The 15,340-nt window shown below is 40.6% G+C and overlaps 1 protein-coding gene across 2 annotated transcripts in view; it reads left to right on the plus strand.

The window, feature by feature from the left end:
- The window catches only part of cables2b (Cdk5 and Abl enzyme substrate 2b), a 47,605-nt gene extending 35,633 nt beyond the window's left edge, over positions 1 to 11,972 (plus strand). Inside the window, exons 6-10 of one of the 2 annotated variants that reach the window (XM_013265632.3) lie at positions 2,398 to 2,495; positions 6,448 to 6,554; positions 6,810 to 6,929; positions 9,043 to 9,127; positions 9,465 to 9,608. In XM_013265632.3, coding sequence (XP_013121086.1) covers positions 2,398 to 2,495; positions 6,448 to 6,554; positions 6,810 to 6,929; positions 9,043 to 9,127; positions 9,465 to 9,533 — 479 coding nt within the window. In that variant the 3' untranslated portion in view covers positions 9,534 to 9,608. Of the gene's footprint in view, positions 1 to 2,397; positions 2,496 to 6,447; positions 6,555 to 6,809; positions 6,930 to 9,042; positions 9,128 to 9,464; positions 9,609 to 11,397 lie in introns of those variants that run through there. The other variant, XM_013265631.3, reaches the window with a different exon arrangement.
- Positions 11,973 to 15,340: the final 3,368 nt, after the last annotated feature.

The raw sequence follows: 15,340 nt of genomic DNA on the forward strand, positions 1-15,340 counted from the left end.
CAGTCACAGTCTGCACGTTTTCTTCTCCTAAGAATAATAATGATTCTTTGTTTCTGTCATTTGCAGTTTTTCAAAAGCAAGAATTTAAAACTGTTAGAAATGAATTTCAACCTAAAGATGTGGCCATTTATTAGATGTAATGTAGATAATCACTGACATCAAGCCACAGTTACATTAAAGGATTTTATCATGTTAAAGGGAACAACAAAAACACAATCTGTTCATGGTTCTAACTGTGAAAGCTGTGATTTAGCCCTCTGACCACAGTCATGGTGCATTAGGACTCCGAGTGATATGACTGATCTGTTTCCTTGAATTCTGAGATTTCAGAAAAGGTTAATCAAGAAATTCGAGGCAAAGAGGCTGAAATGTAACTGCTCAAACAATTCTGGATTGAAATGCTAAAGAAGGATGTAACGTGAGGAAGAGAAAACAAACACAGGATGCCAGGATGAAGAGAGCAAACGAGAGCTGCTGCAGCTGTGCTGGAGCATCATCCTCTTTATATTTTAAACACATGTGTATACGCATGTCCTCACATCCTGTATCTGTAAACACACACATCCACAGTGACAGAGCCCTGAATTAGCCTCTAAACCCCTCTTTCTAATCCACAACCTTTCATTAACACAATACAGCTGTGTGTGAGCGCGAGGCCGTGCGCAGCAGGTTTGATATTTTTAGTCCTCTTGTGACGTTTTCTTCAGACTCGCAGCTCTTAAGACTGACATAATTGCACCTTATTTGTTAAGTACTGACAGAAACACCAAAGACTCGTTTACTCAGAGTTATAAATGGCATAATGTTTTTAATAACATTATTACGAAAGCCTGCAAAGCAAAGGTTAGCTGTTGATTAGTACAGAGCTGCTCTTGTACCTGTACATAGATGCTTGGACCACTGGTAGCACTATGAAAGAAAGTCTGGGTGCCTTCTGCTGATTCACAGTTGGTGGCAGCAGAGGGCCAACAAACGCTAAATGGATGAAATGGTGATTGGATGATGAAATGATCTTTAGGCCATAATATGAAACCAGATGAAGGCTTGGTAAAGTGCACAGGTGCACAGATGCTCCTCAAATCCATTTTGTTGTTCGATTCTGGAGGAAAAAAAACAAGACAATCTCTGCAAATGTCAGAATGATAGATTTTGGTGCTGCTGCCATTTTCAGATCACACCCCAGTAAGCTCTTTTTCGATCACTAGAACCTGCACAGCGGAGTTTATGTGCTGGATCTCCACAGCTGCAATTATATTTAGGGAAGAGGACAAAAATCTCTTTGAATTCTGATGGTCAGGGAGGTTGTTAGGGAGCGATGTGTTTGGTGTAGCCAGAAAAACATGCACACAATGGGACAATACTCTGTGCCATAGTTGGGATGCCAAATGTGCATACATGCCCAGGAGTGTCAATCCAGCCAGCTGGATGACTTTGCAGAGTTCAGACTTGCTAAGATGAAGAACAAACAGTTTCAGACTTTTTAACAGGAAGCACTGTATTGCAGCACTTTTCCTGATAAAGAACCAGAATAAGGTGGTTAAGCCCCAGTAGCCATGCTGATGGGATTCTGTAATTTTCTAATGGTACAGTTTCTTTGTAATGACTTTAGACTGACTGAATGAGGAAAAACTGAGATTTATTTTGAATGTGAATGTCTGCGAACTGTGCATAAACTTTGTTAAACTAAAAAAAATGTGCTTTCATAAGTTTTTGTGCAATAAATTTAGTTTAATGGCTCTCTTAAGATCAACTCACGTGTCCAGTGAACTAAACTAAGTTTGACACCTCTGCCTTAATGGTTTGAAACGAATGTTAAATGTGTCAGGATGTTATAGTAGAGCTCTGCATCGACATCCTGAGCCTGAGGGAATGGATTCACAGTTCAGTCCTTCAAATGTTGAATAACACCACAAACCGGCTGTGACACCGTGGACTTCTCAGCTGAAACTGCTGTTTCCTCTTTACGTTAACCTAACTGTTGTCACCAAAAATGAGCAACGAGTGGGGCCCTGTCAGTCTAACGTCTGAAGTCTCTGTGAGAAGGGCAAATGTCCTGGGGGTTAAAAAAAAAAAGTAGTGGTTGAGCTGAAAGCAGTTAAGAGGTGCACAAAGGACTGAGCTGGAGTAGGATAGAAGCCAAATTTCAAGCTGGTAATGTTGCATCAAAGAGGTTTCCCTTTCCCTCAAAGACAAATTATCAGGACTTGATCAGAGTAACAGGAAAACAGATAAAATTCAGTCTCTTTTCCTTAACTGTCTGCAGACAGATCTCGCTTAGATGCACTAAATGTTTTTGCTGTGAGTCAGAGAACTTGTTGATCACACCTCATGTTATTCGCCTCACCTCAGTTTTGCTCTTTTGACATTATTTCTGAATCGATGTGTATTGTTGTCCAGGTGTGGAGGATGTGATGGATTATGACCCCAACCTGCTCAGTGACCCCCAGTGGCCTTGCGGCAAACACAAACGAGTGCTGATCTTCGCCTCTTACATGGTAAGAAAACACTGCAGATGGTTTGAAATATAGTTGTTTATTTTTGAGGACGCCCACACGGAGCAAATCGCTGACAGCTGTGCGTCTCCTTCACGCCACGTCCAGAGCTCCGCAGGCTGTTTGACACCTTTAATGAGCTTTGTGAGAGGACAGATGGTTTTAGTAAACTAATACACTTTGGGGTCTGTAGCACTGCAAACCTGGTGCTGTAGCCCTCACTAGGCTGTGTTTGTGTGTTATCTTATCAAAGTTCTAAAAATGGGCACATTTTTGGGTTTAAGTGACCTCAGCAAGACAGATTTTAATCAGTCATTTTGGCAGTAACTTCCTGAATTCTGAGCCTCCAGCCTTAATCTAAATCAGATTTTCTTTCTTCTGCATCATCAGGATTAACAGCCTTCATCATAAAGCTGCCGCCTGGTATGGCAGCGATTTAGAGACAGCATTCCCAAATTTTCTTGCCTGATAACAAGAACTGATCTAATATGGGCTTGTTCTGAGGAGCTGCTTTTATTAGGTCTAATATTTGTAGCTTTCCTCAGCCTGTTGACCAAAAATGTTAATGTTGAGTTAAATAAATCAAGTTTAGTAACAAAAACAATACATGAAAAAGAAAAGTCCAAATCTCAGGAGATCTGCACTGAAAGCTTTGGCCTGGACTCTGCAGCAGATTGAGTGTTTCAGGGTTGAACACACCTCTTGTTTGTAATGAAACTCCTGAGTTTACATCTGGATCGCTCAGTTCTGTAAATAAGATTTAAAATGTGAATGAATATGAAAGAAAATTCAATAAGAAATGTTTGTAACTGCATCACTTTCATTTGCGAGCAATGAAAGTAACGTGACTAAAATATTTCACACACAAGATGCTAGTTTAATTCCAGTTTAGTTGTTAACTAGCTGCTAACTAATGCTTGAAATAAGCACTCATTCTCAGATTCACAGATTAACACAATCTAAAGTCCAGAAAAGCACCTTAGCATGAAGCTTTGTGGCTGATGAAATGCTAAGTTGAGCTGTCTGTACATCGAAGCACGCTCATGCTACGCTCAAGTCCCATCAGACTTATACTGATTACCAATTTCCATCTTATAAATATGCTTCTTTGAACTTGTAAACATTGTAATCTTTCCTGTCATCACCAGCCCTCCCCCATGAAATCAACATCAACATCATGCTTACCACAAGTGTTTGATGTCTGTGATGTTTATGCATCTGTAAAGATCCAACCAGTGAAGTCCTGCACACCCTGTCCAGTGATTAGTGACGGGATGGCGCATCTCAGGGGCCAATCAGATTTCAGCTGGGTCCAGCGCCTCTCTGAACACGAGCAGAAATCTTACTGAAACATATGTGAGCTATTAAAGAGCTGTGGTTTCTAAATTAATTAAAAGAATTCATCATAACGACAGCCAAAACAACACGACCACTCTGATCTAATTTGCTCTCGGTGCTGCTTGTACCACCAAAACAAGCTCCAACCTGCCACAGCAGGGATTCAGCAGGATGCCTGGAGGCTCCAAGACATTAAGAGCAGATCCTATTAGTCCTGTAAGATTTGGAGTATCATAGTTGTTCACTGTTGGTCCCTCCTCAGATGACTGTTTGAAGGTAATCGCCAGCTCACAGGGAGCACCCAACAAGCCTCGATGTTTCAGGGTGGCTCTGACTCAGACTCATCTGGCTGTAACACTTTACTGACTTTACACCTGCCCCTGCTGCTGTTTTTAGGATGACTGCAACACTCAGCTCTGCATTTACTGTCTTATAGTGGTGACAACAACACTGATGAGAAATAATCAACCTTATTCACCATGTACAGGGTCATAGTGTTTTTGGCTCACTGGTGTGTGACTCATATGAATAACAGGTTCAGTAAAAACTATGCTGATCACACCAGTAGGTGGTATCTAATCCATTTAATATCATCACATGAATTAATGCATCATCAGTCAGATATTCACTAATCTCTGGTGACTGGTAGGATTTCTGTATTTGGCTTTTTTTTATTACACATTTTAATTATAATGCTGAGTCAGACAATAACATCTGTGCTTCGGGGAGATTAAAAGTGTAAATTGATCACATTAAACCCGAATTTTAATTTCTCATGTTCTAATAAACAGGAATAAAATGAAAAACTGAAGGAGAGATAAACAGGGTGAATAAAACAGATGACTGTAAATCTCAGAGAACTAAGAGTAAGCAGAGCACACGTGCTCTTTTCTTTTTCATCGTCCTATAGGCTGCGGCTTAGTTTGATCCCTCTGACATGAATTAATATCTATAGACACACACACACACACACACACACACACACACACACACACACACACACACACACACACACACACACACTCATTCTCGTTTTGATATAGTGAGGACATCTAATTGACATAATGCATTCAGTATTTGCTCACCCTAACCCTAACCATCAAAAATGAATGCCTAACCCTCAGCTCAAACCTAACCATAACCTAATTGTAACCCTGACACTAAACGCACATTTTGAGCCTGAAAAATGCCTTAAAACTTGTGAGGACGGCACTTTTGTCCTCATAAGTGACTGTTGGTCCCCACAAGTAAAGTTATATTCCAATTTTTGGTCCCCATAAAGATGTCTAAACAGGTACACACACACACACACACACACACACACACACACACACACACACACACACACACTGTATCACAGTGTTTAATTCATGAGACGATTACAGCTGAGGTGGGCTGCATTTCACTGAGCTTACTGTGAGCAAGCGCGTGCGTGCGTGTTAGTATTACACAGTGTGATTTCACCACCTACTGTCAGTGTCGCCTAAACTACAAAACACCCCCCACCCACACCAGTTTGGTGCGTTACATGGAAACGGTGCATGTTACCTGCGTATGATAAGGTTTAGATCAGGCTGTCTACCAGGATTATCTCGCAGGCTTCCCTCCGTTAAATTAGGCCTTGGAAGTGTTGACATGAGCGTGTATGTGACTAAATATCAGGATTAAGGTCTAAACTGAGTTGAGCTGTAAAGAAACTGTTGAGGAACCTGCAGCTCTTCACTGTCACCTCCTCTTTCATGGCCTAATGCTGGTGACTTAAAATCTGTTTCATGGAAAGGTGTGTCTGTTTCACCACTTACGTTTTGCAGGTGAAAGGTCAGCAGTTGAGTTGTGTGGCATTTAAATAATGAAAGTTGTAAACATGCAACATGTGGTTAAAGGAGATCTCAATGCAAATGAAGGAGGCCATCTTAAGTTTGCAAAATAAAACAAACCCATTGGAGAGAGAGCAGAGCTGCCTTTGGGTGTTTGAGGCTATTAGGGAAAAATTTAGCAGATCAATGAGCAGGAATGCTGTGGCAATATTTGATTTTTATAAGATCAATGTGATCTAATACCTCAAACTATTGAGCCATCAATCCATTTTCTTAACTGCTTAAACAAGTCAGTTGGGGTGGGGCTGCAGACTGTCCATTTAGGCTACACACTGACCAGGTGATCTGTCCATAACAGGACAAACACAGAGACGGACCGACTCGGTGGAACCAAAGCCCGCGTCATTGTTAGATTTAAAAATAATCAGCAGGGGATTTTATTTAGTGTGTAAAGTCATAGCAGGTTTTTTGAAACAGATTTGATGAGGTTATTGGATACTCCTGGGAACAGTCATCACAATACCTGGAAAGACTGTAAACTAAAGCATGAATGAGTTTCCCTGCGAGAGAAATAGTGCCATCTTTGCAACAATAAATGAATCGCAGAGAGAAATATTTACCCGTCAGTGTTTACGTCCTCATCAGATTATTTACATTCACTGACAACTGTTTGACTTCTCATTGTCTCTGCTTACAGTTAAATGTGTTCTGTTCTCTGTTTATGCATTCTTCTACTCCGTTTTGTTCTGGTTTGGTTCATTTTCTTATGCTGTTTTGCTCTTTGTTCTTTTATCCTGCAGACGACAGTTATAGAATATGTCAAACCGTCTGATCTGAAGAAAGATATGAACGAGACTTTTAAGGAAAAGTTTCCTCACATTAAACTCACCCTCAGCAAAATCCGAAGGTAAAGTTTCTCATTTCAGCCAACGAAAGTTTTTCAGCACAGTAATGTGAAAGGGGGCGACTGGATCACCACTTGGTCTTAGAACTGAAGGAGCTTCTCGAACGAGACATGAAACATCTTAAAGAAACTCTTAAAGAAACTTAAAGAAGTCCAGTCGCTCCTTAGATTACAATGACCTTACCATAACTAAGAACCTACACAGATATATGAAAAGGGAGTATTAAATAATTAGAACATGCTTTGTTTCTTTTTCAGCCTGAAGAGAGAGATGAGAATGGTCGGGGAGGACTGCGGCCTGCAGCCCGTCACCCTTGCGATGGCATACGTCTACTTTGAAAAGCTGGTGCTGCAGGGGCGACTCAACAAGCAGAACAGGTTTGTTCCAATCTCGTCCACATGTAAACAGTTCGTCATCGGCTTCTGCTTCGTTTATAGCCTTCACACTCTGCTTGAAATGCTGGTTAATGACGACTATGGATCACATGCGACTGTTTAGCTCTGTTTACTGTTATTATAAGTAATTCTGCACCATAATTAGTCTCAGGTCTAAAATCTGACTGGTTCAAGACTTGACACATTTGTGTTCCTGTTAGAAAGTGTAAAATAAGATTTGTTTGCTAGCTTATAAGGTGGATGTACTGCAGTTTTCTGTGTGGAGTCCACAGTGTGAGGTGTGGAAGTGGCTCCCCCTTGTGTTTATTTTCAGTAAGCTCAGTTTAAAAGAAACACTTTTCACTGTTGCTGATGGTTTGTGTTCTTTGATTGTGATGCACTGAATTTCAAGTCCTCACTGTCCCATAAACCACATGAAGGAAAGCTCCTGTCTCTCTGTCACTGCTACCTGCCTGGAAAATTGTTATTGAAGTGTGTGCATCATCACAATGACATTTATAGTTATTTTATACTGTATGTCTGTGAAGGTTCTCAGTCATCCAGGTCATCGTAGTCTAAGGAGCTTGGAAAGAAAAGCGTCTGGACTTCTTTAGGTTGCTTGAAGACGTTTAACCTCTCATCCGAGAAGCTTCTTCAGTTCTAGGGTCAAATGGTGGAGAGTCCCAGATTTAAGCTCTGTGGGAGTGTCCCCCCAAAGAGGGACAATTGACCCCCTAATGATCCTCTACCTAATCACATGAGCCAAGGTGTGAAAATGGGTGTCGGGTGAGCTCATTGTGAAACCTAGCCCCACCCTATCATGTGATTTCCTGAGGTCAGATGGCCCAGGGTGTAGGGCTGTGCGATATGACCAAAATATCATATCCCGATATAAGAATTCTATCGTCCGATAACGATATAAATCACAAAAATGTAACATTTTCTGTAAACTCTGTGAATTTCGGGCAGCTCGTCTTGCGGGAAGTGTTTCCAGCTGCGCCATGTACCTGGAGTCCAGTGTTTTAACCGATGCATGAAACTATACATTTTTAGACATAAGTTGTAACGGCCGCCGTTTTCTTTGTATTTATTACACGGCGTGCTGCGGGGCAAAGCCTGTTCTAATGTTTTAGTCTAAGGTTTATTTGAAGTATTTGAAGTAAAAAAAGAGCACCTGGCGGCTCTTTTTTACTTCTCATCCGTAAATAATCTGCTCTTTCACGTGATTCAGTTTATTTTGAAAAGTCTCAACAGGATCTTGAGCTTTATTGTGAAAGGTTTATGTGGAACATAAACAAGCGGACACGCGATGCCGTTACCATCGTTGTTGCTAACCACAACGCATAAAAACAGGAGCTTGTCCGTCTGTAGTGTGGTTATATAAAATATAAGAGAAAGAGAGAACTTTAAGAAATTAATATAGCCACTACAGTGACCATCAAAACGATGAAAAAATATTGCCGTAAATAGTGTATTTTGCGACACCACTAAACAAACGATAGCGTAAAATGAAACGATAGACGTTTTTATATCGTCATCCGATATATATCGTTATATCGAACAGCCCTACCAGGGGGTGTGAGTGGGCGTTAAGGCGTCTGGGCGTTTTCACATGTTGGCTCATGTGATTAGGTAGGGGATCATTAGGGGGTCCATTGTCCCTCTCGGTGGGTTACTTCCACAGAGCTTAAATCTGGGACTCTCCACCATTTGACCCTAGAACTGAAGAAGCTTCTCGGATGAGAGGTGAAACGTCTCTAAGCAACTTAAAGAAGTCCAGACGCTTTTCTTTCCAAGCTCCTTAGACTTTATACAGTATGCTTACATCCAACTCAAGGTCTTTAAGATCTAACTGATGATCTAATGATTCAGTCGAAAACTGACAACAAGTCTTATAATTAGTCTTATAATTGTTAACACATAGAAAGCACCACATAAAGACTTGATACATTATTTCAAACTAAGACAATAATTCCTTTAAGAATAAATGTTGTCCAGAGAGTGAGCAGTCTGCATTGTTATGAGGAGCTCTAATGACCAAACTACGACTGTTACTCTGCTTTTACTCAGTGGCCTGATGTCCTGTCAGTTATGTAACTGTTGATGTTGTTCACAGGAAGTTGGTCTCAGCTGCATGCATCCTATTGGCAGCTAAGATCAGCAGTGACCTCAAGAAACAGGAAGTCAAACATCTCATTGACGTAAGTACTACACACACACACACACACACACACACACACACACACACACACACACACACACACATAGAGTGTCAGTGAAAAAATCTGCCTTATCAGTCAGATCATGTTCCTCTTGCTCAGGGCCTCTGTGAGGCTGATCTACCTGAGCAGGTGGAAAACGACCTGCTGAGTGTTCGAGCTGCAGGACTACAGGCTGTTAATGTCCTTTATAGTCGTGTGTTGAGTCCATGCAGGAGAGAATCCCTGAGGTCTGATTGAGTCCTGCATTATCAGTGTACTTTATGCTGCATGTTCATTTTTTTTCATGGCTCAAAAATATTTCTTTTAATTGTTTCAGTTCTGTGACCTCCAAAGCAAAAACCCTGCATGTTACTACCAAGCAGACGATCGTTGCACATTTCTTTAGTTTTTATGGAGTTATGGATCTTTTTAGTTTTACCTCATTTATTATATCTAATGAAACACTGATTACAAATACAGTGCTGTGAAAAACTACTTGCCCTTTTCCTGATTTCTTTCATTTATTTATTTATTTTTGCTCATTTGTCACACTTTATTTTTCAGATAATCAAAAAAAAAACTAATGTTAGACAAAGATAACCTGAGTAACTAAACTGGTGATTTCATTTATTAAGGGGGAAAAGATATCCAAACATACCTGGCCCTGTGTGATAGAGTAATTCCCCCCTTGTTAAATTATTAAATGTGATTAACGACAGTTTTTATAAAGCTGAGTTCAGTTACACTAAACACACTCGGGCCTTATTACTGTTATACATGTTTAATCAAGAAATCACTTAAATAAAAGTTGTCTGACAAAGTGAAACCTGTGAAGCGACACATCACGCCACGATCTAAAGAAACAGCTGAGAAGTGGTCAGAAAAATTACACTGAAGTTGGTGATGTGGCTCACAGAACATCTGATGTGGTCTGCACATTTAGAAGGTTTATTACAATAATGCTGATTTAGTAGATTTAACAGATGGAGGGTGAATGTGTGGATTAATGGATGGATGATTTTTTTATACATTTAAATAAGAACCAACAATCACAATTATGGACCGAACTATCTCACGGTGTTATCATGCTCCTGAAATTACAATAATATCAGCTTACGTCACAAATGCATCCACCTTCTTAGCATTTCCATTTCTTCAAAGTTAATGATACAGGACTCTGATATAACACAACCACACATTCATGTGAAGCGAGGCCTCCTAACTCACAGGTACTTTGTTCTCAGTCTGTTGGTAAGGAGGTAAAAAAAAAGCTGGATGTGCCCCACAAATTGACAGGATACGATGCATGCTGGTGTAGTGAAGTTGGAAAAGGGTTTAGAACTGTCTGATTTTACTAGTCATTGACATCAGTGATGGAGTGGATTACAAAGCCATTTCTAAGGCATTGGGAGCATGTGGAGAGTACCAGTGCCCACAAATGGAGATAACTGGGAACAGTTCTCAGGAGTGGCCGTCCTACCAAAAATACTCCAAGAACACATCAAAGACTCATCCAGGAAGTCATAAAAGACCCCAGAACAACATCTAAAGAATGCAGGCTTCACTTGCCTCAGTTAAGGTCAGAGTTTACGGCATCCATTGGTCAGGTCCAAAGAGAAAACCACTGTGACCAAAAATCATCCTCATCACACATTTGCCAAACAACATCTTCATGATTCCCACAACTTTGAGGGAAATGTTCTGTGGACAAAAGCTGAACTTTCTGAAAGATCTGAGTCCCGTTAAAAAGTAGCAAAGCACTAAAAATAAAAAAAATGAAAGTTTTGAAGTGGCCTTGTCAAAGTCCAGACTTAAATAAGATTGAGATGCTGTGACCTTAAACAGGCTGTTCATGCTCAGAAACCCTCCATGTGGCTGAATTAAAACAATTCTGCAAAGAACAGCGGGACAAAAATCCTCCACAGCAAGTGAAAGACTTATTGGCAGTTATTGCAAATGCTTAGTTGGAATTCTTGCTGCCAAGAACGCTCAATAAATGAAAACAATGATTTAAAAACTGCAGTTTTTAAAAAAAATTTTTTTATTGGTTCTCTTTGGCTATTAAAATTTGAAAAAAAAAGAATTCGGGAAGGGGGTAAATACTTTTTCACAGAAGTTTAGTTAAAAAGGAGGCCAGTATAAAAATGTCAAAGACACCATGTTTATTTTAATATCAAGATTTAAAACTTCCACAGACGTGGAGTCAGACATGAAACAGTTTGTGTCATCAGAAAGTATTTGTTCACGTGCTGGTTTGTCTGTTTCTGCAGAAGCTGGAGGAACGTTTCAGGATCAGCAGGAGGGACCTCATATCATTCGAGTTCACCATCCTGGTCGCCCTGGAGATGGCGCTCTACCTCCCAGAGAGCAAAGTCATGCCACATTACAGACGGTTGGTGCAGCAACAGCAGGTATAGCAGTGCCTGGCTCAGCAGCACTGCAGCACACTTCTCTGCCTCTGCAGAGAACCTCAGCACCTTCGAGCTCCAGCACTGTGATGGATCAGTTCTCGTGATGCCCGGCTCAAAGGCTCAGAGGCCACCCAGAAATCATCCTCCTCTCTGTGCCCTACATCAGACTTCAGCCACACTGTCGTGGCAGCAAACGGCTCAAAGGCGTCACCGAGAAAGAGTTCACTTCCTCTCCTCTGTGAAAAACCAAAGTGATCACACACTGTGACTGACGGTTCAGTGACTGGAGGTCAAATCCATCACAACCCCTCAAAATCATGTCTCACGTAAAGGAGGATTCAGGTTTTCTTCCTCCAGCATTATTTTTATAGTGGAGGCCATCATAACTGTGGGTTTAAGATGTGCAACAATTGTACATGTAAAAAAACAAAACAGAGTGTGCACCTCGAAAAACAACAACAAAAGACAAAAAACAAAAAAGACAGAGGGAGAAATTTACTTCTAACAAAACCAGAACTGTCTGACTTTCTAAAAGCGTTTCTCTAAACTCTGTTTTTTAGGTTCTTTATTTTAGCTTTATTAGAAATATTACGAGTAACACTGACAGCCACATGCATCATGCATCAGATAATCATATTTTTTATGCCTGAAAGTAGTGCTGAGTGTTTTCAGCGACTGTAGCTCAGATATAAACCGTTATGAGGATGCTGCCAGTGACTGAAAAAGGCTGTGAGTTCTGTTTTTGAGAAGAGAAGCACTGTGGTTTCTTTTCTGGTTTGCTTCTGCTTTATCCTTTATGCTCAGACTTCATGAAATAAATTTATTGCATGAAGTATAAATTTTTTTTCAAGCAGTCCATCTGACTGCTTTTGAGTTATCAGCCTGTATTTGTTTTATAAGGTTTATCCTGCCCTGTTATCAGGATATTTGCTCTCACACTCTCCGCTTCTGTGTCGTTTCTAAGCGTGAGCCAGCTTTACATTCAATGATCTGTATTCTGGCTTCATGCCGTTCAGAGAGTGCAGAGGTCCTTTTGAACGAAGCTGTGATGGGGGTTAGTGTTGGTACACAGAGCCCTCTAAAACAGATGAGACAAACACTGCTGTGATGCTCACTGTTCTCCAGTTGGTTTGCTTCTTTAAGGTAAAATCAGCACTTTGCCCCAGAGTCTGTTTGTTATGGTCTGCAGTTAAAGGCTGTGTCACTCTGAGGACTGCAGTTTTTGCATTTGCTCCGGTTTTTGGAATACGTGTCAGAAAGGAAAACAGTTTATCTCTTTTGCACGCGCTGCATGTTCATGGGCTGCATTATCTGAAACGAGCAGCAACACAACTACAAACCACAGATGAGACTGATCTGGTTAAAAATAGGAAGATGCACAAAGCGCTGAGTGTAAGACTGCAGTTCACAGAATGCACATCAGAATTTGTTAGGGCGTTATTTTTGTGAGCCCACGTAAAAAAAATTTGCAAGCGCAAATGTTGCATTTTGAGCAAAGAAAATTCATTGCTGCGTGCAAGAAATGTATCTCAGTGTTTGCTATTATCCATATATACACATACAATAACAGCCCCTCTCGGTCAGTCGTTGGCATTTGCTCTTGCTCAAATCTCTGCTCTGTGTGTTGACAGACATCTGTGGACCTGCTCTCAGTGTGTCGTTCGCACTCACAACATCTCTGCTTCATGCACGCTCGATAATAATGCCATAATTTGTCTGTCACATTAAATATGGAGCCTTAACAGATACTTAACATCTTGTTAAGTTGCAGTTCAATTCAATTCAATTCAATTTTATTTATATAGCGCCAAATCACAACATTCGCCTCAAGGCGCTTTATATTGTACAGCAGATCGTACAATAATAGATACAGAGAAAAACCCAACAATCATATGACCCCCTATGAGCAAGCACTTTGGCGACAGTGGGAAGGAAAAACTCCCTTTTAACAGGAAGAAACCTCCAGCAGAACCAGGCTCAGGGAGGGGCGGCCATCTGCTGCGACCGGTTGGGGCGAGAGAAGGAAAACAGGATAAAGACATGCTGTGGAAGAGAGAGAGAGATTAATAACAGATATGATTCGATGCAGAGAGGTCTATTAACACATACTGAGTGAGAAAGGTGACTGGAAAGGAAAAACTCAGTGCATCATGGGAATCCCCCGGCAGCCTACGTCTATTGCAGCATAACTAAGGGAGGATTCAGGGTCACCTGGTCCAGCCCTAACTATATGCTTTAGCAAAAAGGAAAGTTTTAAGCCTAATCTAAAAGTAGAGATATTGCAGTTCTGCAATACTCATTTACATTTTTAGCACAAATATTTCTGGACACTGAAACTTGAACGTCTTGTTAAAGTGAAGTGCAAACACATTCATGATGTTAACAGCAGGAACTCGCTGTGGCTACCGACTTCCTTTTTCTGCACTATTAACACCGCAGCTCCTGAGTTTCTGTTTATGAACTCTACCTTAGAATCACACATCGCTCAGTGGTTTTGTTTTCATTGCATCATAAAGGGACAGATATTTAACCAAACTGGAGCCTCCAACAGGACGTTTGTTGAAGTCTAGTGTCAGGACACCAGTGGAAGATTGATAGGAGAGTCATTCATGTGGACTTCATGTACCTTTTCTAGCCTTTGTTGAAAGGAGGCTTCAGAAACACTTGCTGTTGAGCCTGAGTTGTTTTTGCACTTTGCCTTTTAGCATCACAGTCCTCAGACTTTATTTTATCACTAAGTACCAACGATATATAATATTTTTCTACATTTAAGGTAACTTATTGTAATGTTGTGTATTTAAAAACTGCCTGATAATAATTTATTACTAATAATCCTGTGGATGAAGAATCGTGTCTCCTCTTTGAGTATCAAACCTGCAGGTGTCTTATCCTCTTACCAGATAACGTTGGAAACATGATTGTTCATCCTGAGATTTGACTTCCACGTTCTTCCACTGATCTTATTTTCCTGTGTGTGTTTATGGACTCAAGCAGGAGAGCTGAATGAGTTTGGACCAGGGTTCTGCTACAAGACCCCAAAGAGTCCCAGTAAACTTCTCAGACTTTGGATACGATCCGTTTGGTTTTTAAAAACTACCCGTAGCTCTTGTTGTCCTGAATTAGCCAAAGTTTGTCTTTTTAACTCGAAGGTCATGTGCTTTTAAGACTGCGTTCACCTTTAAATGTTATTTTCTAATAAGATTGATCTTCATGTTAATATCATGTGTAAGTGAGGTGTGTCACTGCAGCCGTGCATGTCTTGTGTGTGTTTAGTACACATGTAAAGAGCTGTGGGCAGACAGACTGCGCAGCCAGTGTGCTGCGTTATTGTAACAAAACCGGATGTAAACGACACTTTGAAATCTGGAGCAGCATCAAGTGAGGGTTAAATACGTTTATTTTTTTTAAAGGAATTATTTCAAACATCAGCCGGGACTCAACTTAGACTAACATGGAACCAATGTGATGTTCACTGTGACAAACTACACAAATAAAATCAGTCTGCTTATTGAGTTTAACCAGCAAAAGCATTAAATGTATAATTTGCTGATGGAGCAATCAGACATGGACTGCTCCAGTAAAGACGTGTTTTACATGATGTTTTACAGACAGTGAGGAAGAATCCACACTCTGTGATTTGCACTGAGATGCTTCAGAGCTTCATACATACATAAGAGGATGTGGAACACTGCAGTAAACAGCAGCACTGATAAAGTCAGAAAAGTGTTCAAAACTTTGGTGAACTTAAAGATAAGAATCTGCTTGAGAGTAGAAACGGCACGCGAGCTTCCAAAATCATCTT

This window comes from Oreochromis niloticus, linkage group LG20 (genome assembly GCF_001858045.2).
Source record: "Oreochromis niloticus isolate F11D_XX linkage group LG20, O_niloticus_UMD_NMBU, whole genome shotgun sequence".
In the NCBI taxonomy this organism is placed as follows: Eukaryota; Metazoa; Chordata; class Actinopteri; order Cichliformes; family Cichlidae; genus Oreochromis; species Oreochromis niloticus.